Raw genomic sequence first — 18,605 nt, forward strand, 5'->3', positions numbered from 1 at the left:
TGCCCAATGTACACATTTCTTGCAATGCATTTTTGTACCTTGTTTTCACTAATATACACTTTGCCCTAGTACATACATTTGCATACACATTCCTTGGTTGGAGAAGTGCACTGCAAAATTCAATTCAGAAAAGTGCTAAATGCAAAGGATGGGCATGTTTTGGTTTGCATCTTGTTTTGTGAATTAGGCAAGTGTGAATTGCATAAGTTCACCTTTAAATGTGAACTGGATCAAATTCCAGTTCCCTAGATGAAAGACATTGACTTGCACAAGGCCATCCAAATCATGGGTTGGCAACCTAAGGCCTGGGGGCTGGTTCCGGCCCAATCGCCTTCTTAATCCGGCCCGTGGACGGTCCGGGAATCAGCGTGTTTTTACATGAGTAGAATGTGTGCTTTTATTTAAAATGCACCTCTGGGATATTTGTGGGGCATAGGAATTCGTTCATTTTTTCCTTCAAAATATAGTCCGGCACCCCACAAGGTCTGAGGGACAGTGGACCGGCCCCCCTGCTGAAAACGTTTGCTGATCTCTGTTACAAATGCTTGAGATCTTCCCTCTCCCTTTCTTTCTCTTGTAATCCCCCCCCCAATTCCAAAGTACCTTCCTTCTAAGTTTAAATGTACATTATTTATTTGTATCCACTCTTCTTAGCAACGAGGAAGAAATTCAGTTCGGTTCACAAACCTACCTGATTTGTACTTCCCAAAACAAGATACAAACGGGAATGCAGCAAAATCCACACGTCTCTGAATTCTGCAGTGCAACTCTCCAATGCTGAAAGTAACATTAAAATGCATCGTATATGGGAGAAATGGTTTGCAACAATGTGTAGGAGAAATGTGCTCTAAAATGGAATATAGGACACTGCCTTGCACCAAGATAGATCACCATATCTCAGGATTTCCTACAGTCATTGGCAGTGGATCTCCAGGGCTTCAGACAGGAGTCTCTCCCAACTTTGTCAGCAGATGCCAGGAGCATAGCTGCCAAGTCTCCCATATTCCCCGGGAAACCCCTGTTTTTCCAGCCGTTTCCCGCTGGCAGCCTGGATTTAAAAAAACCCCTGTGAATCCCCTGGATTCTTACTGGCCTGGGGAGGCTCCTTCTGCACATGTCTGGAGTCTCTGGACATGCGCAGAAGCAATTTCTGGCACGGTGGCCATTTTGGAAATGGGCATAGCATGTGTAGAAGCAACTTCTGGTGTCGCTCTACCCAGTTCCAAAATGGCCGCAGCGCAACTTCTGGTTCCGCGCAGCTGCCGATCCCGGATTTTTCAGTCTGGAAGTTGGCACCTATGGCCAGGAGCTGAACCTGGGACCTTCTGCATAAGGGGCGGCCCAGGATGTTTTGCTACTGTAAGCAAAACATCCCCCCTCCTGCTGCTGCCCACAGATTCAGGCCCCCTCCCTGCCCCCGCTGTCGCCTCTGTGTGCCACCTTGCCACCACAACTACCACAGAACACAACTATCTTATAATATGATCATGGGGCATCCAGAAAGTATAGCACAAGGACACAAATCATTCCCAAAGTATAATTGCAAACTAGCCTCTTGCATAAAATGTACCTTAAGGATGCCTACAAACTCAATGAGAGGTGTGAGCTTGCTTTTGCCAGGTAATCTCATTTACCGCGTTTCCCCATGTATAAGACGAGGTTATTTTATTTTTAATTCATGCTAAAAAAAATTGGGTCGTCTTATACATGGGACCCAGGTGGCGCTGTGGTTAAACCACTGAGCCTAGGGCTTGCTGATCAGAAGGTCGGCGGTTCGAATCCCTGTGACGGGGTGAGCTCCCGTCGCTTGGTCCCAGCTCCTGCCAACCTAGCAGTTCAAAAGCACGTCAAAATGCAAGTAGATAAATAGGAACCGCTACAGCGGGAAGGTAAACGGCGTTTCCATGTGCTGCTCTGGTTTGCCAGAAGCGGCTTTGTCATGCTGGCCACATGATCTGGAAGCTGTACGCCGGCTCCCTCGGCCAATAATGCGAGATGAGCGCACAACCCCAGAGTCGGTCACGACTGGACCTAATGGTCAGGGGTCCCTTTACCACATGGGTAGTGGAGAGGTGGGATGGGGGTTTGGTGCCTGCCGCAAGCAGGAGATTGTCAGTGGCATATTTGCGGGTGATTGGTCGGTGCGGCAAGTTCTGCAGGCTATTGGCTGCTGTGGCAATAGGGTGGGTGCTGTGCTGTGCTTGCGTGCCAAAGATTGGTGGCTTCGTCGATGTGCGTGCGATTGGCTGTGGCGGTCCTGCAGGTGAGCGATTTTCAGCAGCCCCCCCCAAAAAAAGCTCAATAGCTCTGGGCAATCTCCCCCCATTTTCTCAATTTGAAGTCCCCCAAAAGAGGGGGTGTCTTATACATACACGACATGTTATACATGGATAAGTACGGTATGTTAGGTCCAATGTGAGACAAACTCTCATCTCATCAACTCAAATAAACATTTCTCTTTTCTGATCTTGATAGTATTCTGTGCTATACTAGACGGACACGTTTAAAAGTCGTTTGATTGTCGTTGAATCTTCCTGCCACGCTTGCCATCCAGTGTGATGTGCAACACCCTTTAAGAACCACTGCTCCAAGACCTCACTTGGTATCCACAATGCCTATGCTGCATCTTTTTTGTTTGTTCCATTAATCTCTCATTTTCCCCCCAGTATTAAAGGACACACCAGTAGAGATTGTTTTGTCTGTTGAGAGAGAGAGATAGGCGGGGTCCTATTCCTTGACTACAACGTCATAAACTGCTCGGCTCCCACTTTGCGCACACCCCAGTTTAGTCCTTCAGACAGCAAAGGTTCGCCAGTGGAAGAGTTTGCAGAAGGTACGTCTGACAAGACACGGGCGTTTGCTGCTTGAACTTGGCTCCACTGCCAGAAACTCACAGCTCCTGATAGCTGGAGAAGATGGCTTTGAGCACAAGTGGCTCGGTGGCCCTGGTTGCTTTTTATGCTGTTACTTTAGCAACTGGAATATGGGCTTCCTGGAAAGCCAAGAAGCTCAAGAGCAGGAAGCCCAGTGAAGTGGCCATGGTGGGAAACAGGAAAATGGGTTTTTGCCTTGGACTGTTCACCGCTACCGGTAAGTACCAATTTCCCAAAACCAAGGAGGTTGTGGACTCTCCTTCTGTGGAGGTTTCTAAGCAGAGGTTGGATGGCCATCTGTCATGGATGCTTTAGTTGAGATCCCTGCATTGCAAGGGGTTGGATTATATGATCCTTGAGGTCCCTTCAAACTTACAATTCTAATGACTCATGGTGTGAGGCATCATGGTGTTATAGGATTCCCAATTTTTAAAAGGAACTAACATGATATCAAGGCAGAGTCTAGAAATGTGGTTGGGTGATTAAGGACCCCGGGAAAATGCCAAAATTCAGAAGGGGAAAGTCAGAGTTTTCGTGTTTGTGTGTGCATTTTTGTGTCTGTGGCCTTTCCTAGCTTTAACGGGGAGATGCCGGAGATTAAACATGAGACCTTTTGAATGCAAAGGGAGTGTTCTACCACTGAACTACTGCATCTGAGTCTTAGGTCTAGAAGTTTTGCAGCAGATTTTATTTTAAAGCACTTCTTTCCCCAGGTTATTTATTTATTTATATTTTAAAGTCTCTCCCCCCCTCCAGTTATACAAAATAGTGAAAAAAGAAAGAAGGTCCAAATATACTAATATAGCAGGGCTTTTTTTTATTTTAAAGCACTTCTTTTCCAAAGTTTATTTATTTATTAATTAATATTTTAAAGTTTTTCAGTTATACAAAAATTTATACACACACACACACCGTATATATATATATATATATATATATATATATATATATATATATATATATAATGCATATATGTTTATTAATAACCTGCTATATTCTGTACACACTTGTTCCAAATATCAATATGTCTATCCAAACAAAGCCGGCATCTATAATCAATCTATTCATATGTTGCAAGTGCTGTCGTGTCTTCAATCCATTGATTAAAGAGGGCCAGATTTTTGTTTTTCAAATTCATCAATATCAGTCTTTTGGGCATACTTAGAGCATGTAGAAACCGTTTTCGTTGTCCACATGTCAACTTCCATATAATAAGTGTATAATTCAAAAGAATATTTCCCTCTGAATATTTTAAGTTTTTCCTTACAGTTGTATTTATACAGTTCAACCCTTTCACCCAAAACATAGTGGGAACAGGACAATGTAAGAACACATGTTTCCAAGAGGCATTATCCTCCAACAAGGAGCTGCATCCGACAGTCCTTTTCTATACAAAAGTAATGGAGTCCAATAGATTCTAAATATTGTTTTCTGTTGTGTAAGCCTTAGTTTAGAGGGACCCAGGTGGCGCTGTGGTTAAACCACTGAGCCTAGGGATTGCTGATCAGAAGGTCGGCGGTTCGAATCCCTGTGACGGGGTGAGCTCCCGTTGCTTGGTCCCAGCTCCTGCCAACCTAGCAGTTCGAAAGCACATCAAAATGCAAGTAGATAAATAGGAACCGCTACAGCGGGAAGGTAAACGGCGTTTCCATGTGCTGCTCTGGTTTGCCAGAAACAGCTTTGTCATGCTGGCCACATGACCTGGAAGCTATACGCCGGCTCCCTCGGCCAATAATGCGAGATGAGCGCGCAACCCCAGAGTCGGTCACGACTGGACCTAATGGTCAGGGGTCCCTTTACCTTTTTACCTTTAAGCCTTAGTTTAAGATCCATCAATGCCTTTGCTATGGAAGCTAAAACACTCTCACACTGTCTAGCTCAGGGGTCAGCAAACTTTTTCAGCAGGGGGCCGGTCCACTGTCCCTCAGACCTTGTGGGGGGCCGGACTATATTTTGAAAAAAATATGAACGAATTCCTATGCCTCACAAATAACCCAGAGATGCATTTTAAATAAAAGGACACATTCTACTCATGTAAAAACATGCTGATTCCTGGACCGTCCACGGGCAGGATTTAGAAGGTGATTGGGCCGCATCCGGCCCCCGGGCCTTAGTTTGGGGACCCCTGGTCTAGCTGGTATAGGAACATCCAAATCTTTCCCCGCAATTGTTTCTTACAGTCTGCATATCAAACTTATTTATTAATAACAAAAATCTATAAAAAGTAATTGCCGGGTTTTTTGTTTCAGAAGATTTGGACAACTGTTCTAATACCTTCTGGTGTCTCAGAGGCTGAAAAGGCAGCCCAGGCAAACCCTGTTGTTGCTTTTTTAAATTAGTTTTTATTAAAGATTTTCTTGTGCTACGAAACAAACGGGGGGGAAAGTACATATTTTGTCTGCAGTTTCAATTCATAGTCTTTTTTGCAATTTGTTTACATGTAGTGAGAGACATTTTTGTTATGGACATCTTGCGATTGGGGGGAAATAGAAGGGGGAGGGAGGGAGAGATGGGGGTGTTGTTCTTTGTCACAAGACTTTGTAGCTGCAGATATTGCTATTGGAATGCATCTGACGGGTGGTAATGATCTCGTAAAACACTTAACGTATAAAATTCGTCTTCCTCATCTATCAGTTGATCCACAGTCATTATGCCGCTTCCATCCAGTGTTTCCATACATGCCACCTTTTTCCCAATTTTAAAAATGGGGTTCCCCACAAAGGCAATTTAGCGTGGATCAAATCTGTTTTTTGTTCGGCATTATATTCCATATCTTTCTAACTGACTTAATTGTGTCAAGAGTTTCCTTAATTTTCAAAAACTGTATTTTGATCTTAATATCGTCCAACCAACCAAAGGTGCCGTTAATGCAGATTCTCATGTGGCCACTTCTTTTCCAAAGTCAATAAATAAATAAAACCTCTCGTCAGTCTGAAAGAGAAAATATTGCAAAAGAGGTTTTCATTGCCAGGGATTGAGACCTGAGATGTCCTAAGTGCAATGCAAATATTCTATCACTGAGATGCGGTCCTTCCCTTGTTGTTGTTGTTTAGTCGTTTCCGACTCTTCGTGACCCCATGGACCATAGCATGCCAGGAACTCCTGTCTTCCACTGCCTCCCGCAGTTTGGTCAAACTCATGTTCGTAGCTTCGAGAACACTGTCCAACCATCTCATCCTCTGTTGTCCCCTTCTCCTAGTGCCCTCAATCTTTCCCAACATCAGGGTCTTTTCCAAGGATTCTTCTCTTCTCATGAGGTGGCCAAAGTATTGGAGCCTCAGCTTCAGGATCTGTCCTTCCAGTGAGCTCTCAGGGCTGATTTCCTTAAGAATGGATAGGTTTGATCTTCTTGCAGTCCATGGGACTCTCAAGAGTCTCCTCCTTCCCTTATCAGGGGCTTATAAGAATTGGGGCTAAAAGCAGCGCAGAAAAGCATTTATTTTTAGCTGGATTGTCCATTTTGAGCGAATTTCCAAGTTTACGTTTGTTCTTCCTGCTTTCTTTCAGCCACGTGGGTTGGAGGAGCCTACATCAATGGCACTGCTGAAATTGTCTACCTGCCTTCAAGAGGACTCGTGTGGGTCCAAGCCCCAGCAGGATTTGCTGTGTCTCTCCTTCTTGGTAAAGTTTTCAAAGAAGCTTAAATATGTAACTATTCCATCCAATAAAAATCAGTACTGGAAATGATGAGAGCCTCGTCCAAGGGGAATGCAGAAGTTTGACTTTGATTCACATTGCCCTTGTTGCATACGAAAAGGAGCAATCCAAACACAAGATCCGCTGGGATGAGGGGGTTTCCGGATAGATGGATCTTGGGCCGAATCTGGACTATGAAACTAAATTTCCCTATCTTGGGTCCGCCATAAATACTTAGAATCATAGAATCATAGAGTTGGAAGAGACCACAAGGGCCATCCAGTCCAACCCCCTGCCAAGCAGGAAACACCATCAAAGCATTCCTGACAGATGGCTGTCAAGCCTCTGCTTAAAGACCTCCAAAGAAGGAGACTCCACCACACTCCTTGGCAGCAAATTCCACTGTCGAACAGTGCAAACCCTCTGATCCTGTGAAGCCGAAGCCAGGGAAATACCCAAAAAGGGGTGCTCCAGGGGTGTGGCAGAGGCAGGGCAGAGGAGGAGACAGCCCCTATTTCAAACTCCTTTCAGCTCAGTCACAAGGCTTAGTAACCCAGCAGATTGCTATCCAACAATCCCTGAAGGTCACTGTGATGACTATTCCCAGGTTAGAGTGCTGGTCCAGGTGTGAGGAGACCCCGGTTCAAACCTCCACTCAGGTATGGAAACTTGCTATGTGATCTCAAGCCAGTCACCTTCTCTCAGACTACAGGATTGTTAAGGATAAAATGGGAAAGAGGAACCACGTATGCCACTTTTAGCTCTTCAGGGGGAATTTTGGGTCTTTAAAAACATTGCTTCCGCCCAGATGACAATAATAATTGCAATACAACTGCTTTTTAACAGGTGGGCTCTTCTTTGTCAAGCCAATGAGATCAAAGAATTACGTGACAATGATGGATCCACTCCAAGAAACGTATGGGAATGTGATGGCAAGCCTCATGTTTATTCCATCGTTGATAGGGGACATATTCTGGTTTGCAGCTATTCTTTCTTCCTTAGGTAACTAAACATCTCTTGCTTGTCTGAAGGACTGAAGGCTTGTTTCAGTAAAGTAGTAACTGCTTTAATTACAGCCCATGAGTCTGTGCAGCCCACATTTCCACTCCATCCATTTCAAATGTCTACAGATGGGGAAACCAAGAGGAGGATAGATGGAGTGATTTGCCCTAAATCGGATGGGGAACCTCAGACCAGGCAGCCCAAAGTGGCCCTAGATCTCTCTCTCTCTCTCTGGTCCTTGGGCACTCTCCCCAGGCCACAGCCGCTCCTCAGCCATGTCCTGCAACAACCCTACTTCATACCCACCGTGAAGAATAACCAGAACTGCTAGTGTTTCCACATCTGGGAATGTTCATAATGTCTAGAGCAGTGTTTCTCAACCAGTGTGCCTCCAGATGTTTTGGGACTACAACTCCCATCATCCCTAGCTAGCAAGACCAGTGGTCAGGAATGATGGGAGTTGTAGTCCCAAAACATCTGGAGGCACACTGGTTGAGAAACACTGGTCTAGAGTAGCCTTTCCCAACCTCTGGCACTCCAGATGTTTTGGAGTTCAAAGGCCATCAGCCCCAGATGTATGGTCAATGATCACAGTCCAATGATTGGAACTGTAGACTAGTAACAGCTGGAGGACACCTGTTTGGGGAAAAACATCTGCTCTAGAAGAACATCTCTCCCTATGTTAATGCTTGTATCTCTTAAGGAGAAATTCTGTCACTTGTGTTGCACACTAATATAATGATATAAGGGAAATTGTGTAGCATTAAATTTCATACTGTAGCTTAATGTTGTCCTTTTTTCCGCAGGTGCAACCATGCAGGTCATTTTGGATATCCATGGTATTTTAGTCATTGTTATCTCTGCATGCACAGTTATAATCTATACTTTATTAGGCGGCCTGTACTCGGTTGCATATACAGATGTAATACAGCTGGTCTTTATAACAGTCAGCCTGGTAAGTCCCAATATTGTTATTTTACTACTCACTTGAAATGCTGGTTTGATTTTTTTAAAAAAAACCATATCCATATTCTACACACACGGGGCTTGGTCTCAGTCTCTGTGAGGGTGTGATGGGTACAAAATGCTAGGACAAAATTATGAGTCTGGGGATAATCTTTGCTTGCAGTGAATCTGAGCACCATCAAAGTGAATGAGTGCTCTCTCTACATGTGTGGAGCTAGAGCTTCAGGTGTGAGCAGGAGTTGTGTCTCGAGGACCCGCCACTGGAGCCAGTTCTCTACATAGCTGCCAAGTACCCCGTTTCCCCCGGGAAAACCCCATATTTTCTTACCGTTTCCCGCAGGTGTCCCGAATGGCAAAATACCCCATATTCCCCCGGATTACGGAGCTCCTGCCGACGGCCATGTTCTTCTGGTGCTGCGCCGGCACCAGAAGTCGCTTCTACACACTTCCGGACATGCGTAGAAGCGACTTCTGGTGCTGCAGACATTTTGGAAATGGGCACAGCGGCATCGGAAGTCCCTTCTACGCATGTCCGGAAGTGCGTAGAAGCGACTTCCGGTGTCGCGGCACTGTTGATCCCGGAACTTGGCACCTATGGTTCTCTATAGTAATCATCAGCAACCAGCTGCTCGTAAGGTCAAATATTGTCTGTGGGTGAGCAGCTATCGACCCATCACTCACCTATGTCCCCTGTTTGATGGATTTTGGTGAGCAGGAGAGGATATTTCATTTTACTTTCCTCTTTTCACTTGTGGGTAGCATATTTTGCAAACCAGAGCTCAAGGCTGGTGTCCTTGAGGGAACCTGGTGGGGGAAATAATTCTGATGTTTCTCTTTTTACCGCAAGTGGGTTTGTATCCCCTTCGCCCTCATGAACTCTGCAACAAAAAGCATTTCCTACACTGCTGTGCATGACGTCTTCCAAGCACCTTGGATTGGAAAAATGGAAGTGAAGTATCTTGGAAGGTGGCTCGATGACTTCTTATATTTGGTAAGAACTGCTCCCAAGGCAGATGGGGGTGTGCAAGCTGGTGGTGCTTGCTGTTTTATTTCATTCTGGCCAGACCGTAGACAGTGGCATATGGAGACTCTCGGTCACCCGGGGTGGCAACCCGCTCCGTAGTGCGCACTATAGCAGCACCGCCGGCAAACCGCGAGCAAGCTGTGGAGCGAGGTTTTTTTTACAAAGCCTCGCTCTGCAGCTTGCTCGCTCACCTGCTCGGTGTGCGCTTTGCTTCTGACTGCTGGGGCGGAGGCGAAGGGCGGGCCAGGGAGGGGTGTGCGGCTGCCGCCCCTCTCTGACCCGCCCCTCGCCTCCGCCCCAGCAGGAAGAAGCAAAGCGCGCTGGCCGAGCAAGTGAGTGAGCAGCCAGCTGCCGAGCAAGGCTTTACCGGGTGGCGGCTGGCTGCTCGCTCATGGGGGGGGGGCACCGATTGTCAGCAAGCTCCGCGCATGGTCCCGCCTACCACTCTGTTGAGTGGCATGTAAAGCAGACAACGTTGGCTGCTTCACATGCCACTCAACAGTGGCGGATGGCTGCAACATCAGGGCTTGTGCGATGGCAGTCGCTGCACCGGCGGCCGTCGTCGGTGGAGGTGGGGGGCGCGCCGAAGTGTTCCCCCCCCCCGGAGTGGAACCCAGGGCACCCTGCCCCCATCGCCCCCCTTGCTACGCCCCTGACCGTAGAAATAGTTGTGTTGGATGAGCAGGGGAAATGTATACCATGTCTGCAGAGGAAAAACACCCGTTCACAGGTGCAATTTGAATTGGAGCCACATCTGAGAATGGATTTCCAAGCGGCTTCCTGCAACGCCCCCATTACTGGTTACACTGATAATTCTGAACAGCAAACTGCCTTGCTCTTTGCTCAAGTTTGGTCCACAGTGAGTGGGGGAATTAAAGATTTGGACCTTGGGGTAGTATTGCCCCTTTCTAACATTTGTTTCTGCGGTTTTCTTTTTGTAAATAAAATCGGGATTTTTCCTCAGGACGGTGGAGGGTTGATTATGTTGCATCCCATTTGTGAGGTGGCGGCGGCACTCGCCCCTGTTCTGATAGGAAATGCTTTGCAGGAGGGACGGACCCAAAAATGGGGGGGGGTCAAGGAGGGTCAGTTGTTCAGGAGTCAAAAACGTCCCTACTTTCACCTGAAGAATGTTGGAGGGTATGAGATTGTCATTTGTTCTGATCTATTGCTGAATAGATTCCCAAGGGTTTTCCCTTGGGAAGAAACGAGGCAAGAGGGAAACCACTTGGAACCAGAGCAAAATTGGGAGTGAGCCCTTCATCACTCAGACAAGACTCAGTTGGAATGGAAGGCCACAAGGCCTAAAAGCACTTGGATTGTACAGTGGTACCTCTGGTTAAGAACTTAATTCGTTCCAGAGGTCTGTTCTTAACCTGAAACTGTTCTTAACCTGAGGTACCACTTTAGCTAATGGGGCCTCCCACTGCCGCCGCCATGCATTTTCTGTTCTCATTCTGAAGCAAAGTTCTTAACCCAAGGTACTATTTCTGGGTTAGCGGAGTTTGTAACCTGAAGCATTTATAACCCGAGGTAACACTGTATTGCCTGAAGTGACTTTTGGGCTGGCTGTAATGTGGTGGGAGGCTGAGTGATATGTTCATAACCTTCTGCTTCTCTTCCAGGCTCTTGGGAGTATCCCGTGGCAAATCTATTTCCAGCGAGTTCTCTCAGCCTCTTCTCCAAATGAAGGAAGACTCATCTCCTACCTTTCTGGACTGGGGTGCTTCATCATGGCCATCCCTTCTGTTGTCATTGGGGCTGTCGCTGCTTCCACAGGTAAGCCATATGTGTTTGCTCTTGTGCCCCACAAGAAGTTCACACCTGGGGGGGAACAAATGAAGCGAAAGTGACACAGAATACGCTTCAGGCAGCAGAGCTGCAATATCAACAGGCGGCAAGTCACTCAGCATACACACCTTGACCTAAAGAGCAAAACAATCCCAACCCATCCTAAAACCCTAAGCGGGGAGTGAGAGTGACCTAGGCTTGCCACAGACATAGGCTTAAGTGAGAAAGCTGGAACATGTCCAGAGGAGGGCAACCAAAATGGTCAAAGGCCTGGAAACAATGCCTTATGAGGAATGGCTTAGGGAGCTGGGTATGTTTAGCCTGGAGAAGAGAAGGTTAAGGAGTGATATGATAGCCATGTTCAAAAATATAAAAGGATGTCATATAGAAGAGGGTGAAAGGTTGTTTTCTGCTGCTCCAGAGAAGCAGACACGGAGCAATGGATTCAAGCTACAAGAAAGAAAATTCCACCTAAACATTAGGAAGAACTTCCTGACAGTAAGAGCTGTTCGACAGTGGAATTTGCTGCCAAGGAGTGTGGTGGAGTCTCCTTCTTTGGAGGTCTTTAAGCGGAGGCTTGACAGCCATCTGTCAGGAATGCTTTGATGGTGTTTCCTGCTTGGCAGGGGGTTGGACTGGATGGCCCTTGTGGTCTCTTCCAACTCTATGATTCTATGATTCTATGGTAGGGAAGGATATAGCTATCCAGAAGTAAGTGGAACGCAAGTTAGAGATAAGGAGGACTTTTGTTTGAGGGTTATACTCTTCCCACCAGTAAACTTCAGCAGCAAGGCTACAGCATCTCTCTCCCCCATTCCTTGGTCTTCATAGGGCTGGTCCTCAATGATACTGTAGTTACCTAGAAAAAGAGCTGCTGGAACTCACCATGAATGCCTCCCTTGTTCTCTTAGAATGGCAATGGTGCCCACCTGAGAGGTGCCAGAACTGAGTTCCAGCAAGTTCCAGCTGGGAAAAAGCCCTGCTAGTCCTTGAGATGATGGAGAAGCAAAGAGGAGGTCCCAGGGGAGCTTTGAGGGCTCCTCAACAACTGAACATCTCGAGTTTCTCAGTTCTTTTGAGCCAATGTGCTGCTATAGAATGGGGACAAGGTCTTTTGGATGAGCAATTGTCCTCACACCTTCATTCCATTGCTCATTTGCTACAAGTTCCTGTCTGTTTGCCTTTTTGTGATCAAAAGGACATGGCCTAGTGAGAAGCCACTAAGTGGTTATCTGTATGTTTCCTGAATCCTGAGTTCATGCTTGGTAGATGCTAGACTATGCAGAACCCCAACAGGAGGTGGGAGTTTGGTTTGCTTGATAACACAAGACTAGTGTATTGACCTTTAAGCATGAAGAGATCAGGTAGTCTTAGCCATGCCTTCCAGGGCACATTTTAGAGAAAGACTAGCTCCGAGATAGTTCATTGAGGGGTGTATTTTATATCAAATAATGCCAGTTTATGATGCCATGATCTACAACAGGTTTCCCCAAACTTGGGTCTCCAACTGGTTTTTTTTTTTTTACTACAATTCTCATCATCCCTGGGCCACTGCTCCTGCTAGTTAGGGATGATGGGAGTTGTAGTCCAAAAGCAGCTGGAGACCTAAGTTAGGAAAACTCTGGTCTGCAGTAACAAACCATATAAATTCAGATTAGCACACACCATAACACCACCCGGAGGACCGCAAGTCCTCCCTGATTCTTCTGGGGAGAAAGAAGTTGTGATGAATTTTAGGGACAGCCAATTTCGTTCAAAGACACGCTGTTCCTAACCTAGCCTACTCTCCCTGTTGGTAAAAGTGATAGGGAAGACTTCCTGTTCCTTTGCATGCGTTAACCCTCATGCTGAAATACGATCAAACCTTTTAACATACATGACGCTTCTCTGTTTCCTTCCTAAGACTGGAACCAGACTGCCTATGGCCTCCCCAGTCCCAACGACAGAGGAGAGTCTGCCCTCATCCTCCCACTGGTTCTCTACCATCTGTGCCCAACGTATATCGCCCTTGGTGGCTTGGGCGCCCTGGCTGCTGCCGTGATGTCTTCTGGGGATTCTGCCTTGCTCTCTGCTGGTACCTTGTTTGCTCACAACATATACAGGAAAGTCTTCAGGAAAGATGTGAGTTGCTGCGAATAATATCGACACCAGCGGGCGGAGGGAGGTCTGTGGGGGACGCAAGCGCCTTCACTATATTATTTTCAACGCCTGCTAAAAATTTTGTTTTGTTTTGACAAGCCCACCCAGATATGTGGAATGTTGATTTGTATTTTAATCTGTTTTTAGTTTATCACGGATTTTGATTTTTTAAAATGATTTAATAGTTGCTTGCAACTGTTTTTACGAATAGTTTTATTGTTTTATTCCTGTCGTAAATTGCTTTGAGGTTGTTGTTTTTTTATAATCAAGCAGTGCATACATTTTTATGAAATAAAAATAAACATAAAGTAATGCAGGAATTCCCTCCCAATGCAAAACAGAAGCATGATTTTCCCGCACCTGGGGCGGAAAAGGTTAAATCCTTTCTCCATGTCTGCCCTGATGCCGTCAATTATCCCTTCCCCTACCCCATGATATCTGTATTAAAAATGAAAGAAACTGAATGTTAAATGCAAAGCCAAATCTAGGTTCTCTCTATAAGAAGAGAGAAACTTGAAAGGCCACAACAGAAATATGCACTGGAACATAATAAAATTTAAAGATAGAAAGCCAGTAGTTACACAGAGTTACACTCAAAATGATCACAGGAAATAGATTCGTAACATTTCATAAAATATATTGCAAGGCTCCTCATCTCATTAACTAAACCGGCTCTTGGAGTTTGCGGTAAGCAGTTGACTTCACCAGTAAGAATATAGCAGAGACCTTTCTTTTAAAACGAAATGAAATAAAGCAATTCTTAATTTAAGGTGTCCCTGGGAATTTCCAGGAAGCGGTAACAACAGGGTTCAAGGCCACCCCAAATCCCAGAAAGACAATTTAAATAGAATACATAATAATAAGTGAAATTGGTAAAAGTTACCCAGCTGAGTGTAGTCGTGTCAGACTTAGGACCTAGCAGACCACCTGAACTCAGCTATGAAGCTGCCTGGGTGACCTGGGTGGTCCAGTCGCTGTGTCTCGGCCCCCAGCCTACCTCACAGGGTTGTTGTGCGGGTAAAATGGAGAGGAGGAGAGTCATGCACGCCACCTTGAATTCCTTGGAGGAAAGGCGGCATAGAAATGTAATAGCACCTAAACAAATAATAAAGCACATATTTCTTTATTTCCAGGCATCAGAGGAAGAAGTGCTATGGGCGATGAGAATGTCCATGGTGATCTTTGGCATGATGTCCGCAGGTCTAGCTTTTCACGCCCATTCCATTTATGACCTCTGGTTCCTGAGTGGAGAACTCGTCTACGCTCTCCTCTTCCCCCAGCTCTGCTGCGTCCTCTTCATTCGCAACACCAACACTTACGGCTCCGCCGCCGGGTTCTTCTTGGGCCTCCTGCTGCGCCTCTTGGCAGGGGAGCCCACCCTGAACCTCCCCCCGGTCATCCATTACCCAGGATGCTCTCTGGTTGACGGGGCCTATGTCCAGCTGTTCCCATTTAAGCTGTTCACCATGCTGGTATCTCTGCTGACCATCGTCTCCGTCTCGCATCTGTCCGCCTTTCTATTTAAGGCAAACGTCCTTCCCCGCAGATGGGACGTCTGTAAGATCATGCGAGCTGACAGGGTGGTCATTTCCTTACCCCAGAGACGAAAAAGAGATGCCTGCGCCAGAACAGAGTTTTGAGCAAATGGGAGACAAATTGTATTGGTATTTTACCCATGATCCTTCTTGAAACCATAGCTCTTTGATTGAGGTCATCTTCTATGCTGTGTGATTTATTGTTACAGTCATACCTCGGTTTAAGTACACTTCGGTTTGAGTATTTTCAGTTTAAGTACTCCGCGGACCTGTCTGGAACGGATTAATCCACTTTCCATTACTTTCAATGGGAAAGTTCGCTTCAGGTTAAGTACGCTTCAGGTTAAGTACAGACTTCCGGAACCAATTGTGTTTGTAAACCGAGGTACCACTGTATTATTCTTACAGTGGTACCTCTGGTTAAGAACTTACCTTGTTCTCGAGGTCCGTTCTTAACCTGAAACTATTCTTAACCTGAAGCACCACTTTAGCTAATGGGGCCTCCTGCTGTCGCTGCGCCACCGGAGCACGATTTCTGTTCTCATCCTGAGGTAAAATTCTTAACCTGAGGTACTATTTCTGAGTTAGCAGAGTTTGTAACCTGAAGTATTTGTAACCCAAGGTACCACATCATCATCATCATCATCATCATCATCATTATTATTGAAATCCATAGTCACAGCAAAGTGCCCTCTCCCATTGTGGCACAACCTCCAACACCTTTCTTTTTTTCCTAGTCCCATTAATCCAATGTCTGGGCTCTTTCAGTAAAAACATGAAGCCTTTGAAGCCCTTTAATCGGTGCTGCAGCTACAGATTTGTTGCTCTTCGATCGTTTAGTTGTATAGAGTGTCTTAATTGATTGGTTACTTTTGCCAAATTTGTAGCCCTCTGTGTAACGAGGGGGGAAATTCCAATTCTGAAATGCATCCTTTATCAACAGTACCATCAACAGTAGGAGTGGAGCATGTGTCCTAATTTACAGAGGACGGTCCTCTATTTGAAGGTGTCGCCTGAAGGGTTGACATTTTAAAGAATCCCAAGGAGGGAGAGTTGGAGGAGCTCGCACAAAGCTACAATTCCCAGAGAGGCATAGCTGCCAAGTTTTCCCTTTTCTCACGAGGAAGCCTATTCAGCATAAGGGAATTTCCCTTAAAAAAAGGGATAACTTTGCAGCTATGCAGAGAGGCTTAACAGTCAATGCTTCTTCACAGGGAACTCTGAGATTCGTAGCTCTGAGAAAAGGAACAGGAATCTCCTAACAACTCTCAACACCCTTAACAAACTACATCTCCCAGGATTCTTTGCGGGAAGCCATATTTAAATGAATGGTGTGAAAGTGACCCCAGTTTCTAAATAGCAGTTGCTCAGCACAAATAGTAAGAGAGATTGAGTTGCCTCGGTGCCTTCTGTTTGTGATTTCCAGATACTGGATTCGATGGATCTTCCTTCAAAAACTTTCTTTTCTTTTTGTATTAATAAAACGCATGATATAAAACAAGACCTGATTTGATGGTTTGATCGCCTCCTATTGCGCCTCTAATTACGTTGTCTTCCATAGATTTTGCCGTGTATTTTACTATTTATTTGCAAGCCACTCTGAGGCACTTGTGACTAATAAGCCCCCAACCTGCGACCGTGTTATGTACTGAGCGTCAGCCATCATTCTGTACCCACTGAAATTAAAATTTTGCAATGTTAATTTCAGAAGGCACATATTTCCGTTCACAAGTTGTGGAGGCTTGTCCATCTGAAAAATCTGTTTGATCTGAAGACTCTGAAAGCAAATATAAGGCATTATTTCCACGGCCTACTTAAAAAGCCCTATGGCAGGCTTCCTCAACCCCGGCCCTCCAGATGTTTTTGGCCTACAACTCCCATGATCCCTAGCTAGCAGGACAAGTGGTCAGGGATGATGGGAATTGTAGTCTCAAAACAAGGTTGAGGAAGCCTGCCCTATGGTTTGACCAGCCTCTCTCTTCCCCTCATGCTTTACTTTAATGCCTACATTAACTAAAGCTTCAAATGAAAATTCTAACCCAGCCTGGAAGCTAGGCAGTGTATATCAATGTTATAAGTCTGTAGTTAACTGACTGTATACCCTAAAATGTTCCCCACAATCTTTTGCCATGCAAAGGGGTTTGATTGCTGAAATGCAAGAGGCTCTTCAGAAAACAAGTTAACATGGTAAGGGTAAATAATATGCTAGGTATTGGTAAGGGGATAGATCAGTTATATCTAATTCTCTACACACCCACATGTGTGAGTTAGCAAACAAAAGAAAAATGGCTGGTGCCTGTTTTAACAAATGCAGGACTAGTGCGTAAAGAGCCCCAGTAGCATTCTTTAAATCCCACTGTTAGGCAGGTTTAGTGAAATATAAGAAGAGGCTTTTAAACCTTCTTTTAAAGCATTCCAACTACTTCAGGCAACTAGCTCCCTTTCCCCCTTCTGCAGAGAAACAGACCACACACTGAAGTAAGTTTAAAATATATTTTACTTACAGTTGTGCATTGTTCTTATCAGCAATAAGAAAATGCAGGTAAATGTTCTTAGTGGAAAAAATACATCAAAGAATGTTGAGGCAACTACTGAAATGGTTTAACTTTTTTTAGAAGACCCCCCAATGTTGTTGAGTTTTTGGTTTTTTAAAAACAAAAATGCCAAAAATTTGTGATTTTTCAATTGACTTGCCTTTGAAATCCCAGTAATGTATAGCAACTCTAGGCATGTCTGCCTCTGTCACTTGCAGCAAGAGAGAGAGAGAGAGAGAGAGAGAGAGAGAGAGAGAGAGAGAGAGAGAGAGAGAGAGAGAGAGAGAGAAATGGAACAGGAAATGAGCCTTACTTCCTCTCAGGAGGAGAGGAGAGGCAACACCACTGAACCTTCTCTGACAATTTAGAACTCTGTGGTCTGTAACCCTCTCACATACTAACTATCACCGTTAGGTTTGATTTCAAATCTCTCACAGATAGATACTTCTAACTCAAAGCAACCTAAAATTGCCAAAACCCACCCCACCATTTGAAGAGAGACAAAAAGAAACAGAACTGTAACCTTTGTGCAAAATTTCTGAAAACCTAATGCAACATATGGCAGATAAGGAGTGTTGCGGCTCCTGCTAAGCAGATGCTCCATTTGTAAATGCCTTTTTCTTCCATTATTAATGACTAGGTCCCACTTTTTATAGGAACTTGAAAAACCACAAGAGACTGCAGGAAAACTGCACTCAGAGCGATCTTGAAAGATGGATCTCTGTTACAAAGGCAGACATGCAAAGGAAAGGCACCCCTTGAAAACTATGGCTCTTAATCAGCAATCTAAGTTCAGATTTCACAGCAGAGATGGGCGACCTTTTCTCTGTAGAGACTTGAGCACCACATTCTCTTGGGGGCAATGTGTTGGGAGGTGCATGGTAGCAGAGGGTAGGGCCACCCCCCTTTCTTAAAAACATAAGAAGAGCCAGCTGGATCAGGCCAATGGCCCACCCTGTCCAGCATCCTGACCAGGTGCCTATGGGGAGCTCACAACAGGACTTCAGCACATGAACCCTCTCCCCTCCTGCAGTTTCTAGCAACTGCTATTCAGATGCATTTCTACCTTTGAAAGTGGAGGTGGAGCATAGCCATTGTGACGGGT

General features: G+C 45.4%; 1 protein-coding gene across 1 annotated transcript; it reads left to right on the top strand.

Moving 5' to 3' along the window:
- Positions 1-2,915: 2,915 nt before the first annotated feature.
- On the top strand, positions 2,916-16,464 carry LOC118085455 (high-affinity choline transporter 1-like). Its single transcript, XM_035116121.3, has 8 exons — positions 2,916-3,090; positions 6,381-6,494; positions 7,356-7,511; positions 8,318-8,466; positions 9,325-9,468; positions 11,127-11,280; positions 13,196-13,413; positions 14,565-16,464. The coding sequence occupies exons 1-8, from the start codon at positions 2,916-2,918 to the stop codon at positions 15,069-15,071; spliced, it is 1,617 nt and encodes a 538-aa protein (XP_034972012.2). The 3' UTR covers positions 15,072-16,464.
- The last annotated feature ends 2,141 nt before the right edge of the window (positions 16,465-18,605 follow it).

Source organism: Zootoca vivipara, chromosome 4 (assembly GCF_965207765.1).
Source record: "Zootoca vivipara chromosome 4, rZooViv2.hap1.1, whole genome shotgun sequence".
In the NCBI taxonomy this organism is placed as follows: domain Eukaryota; kingdom Metazoa; phylum Chordata; class Lepidosauria; order Squamata; family Lacertidae; genus Zootoca; species Zootoca vivipara.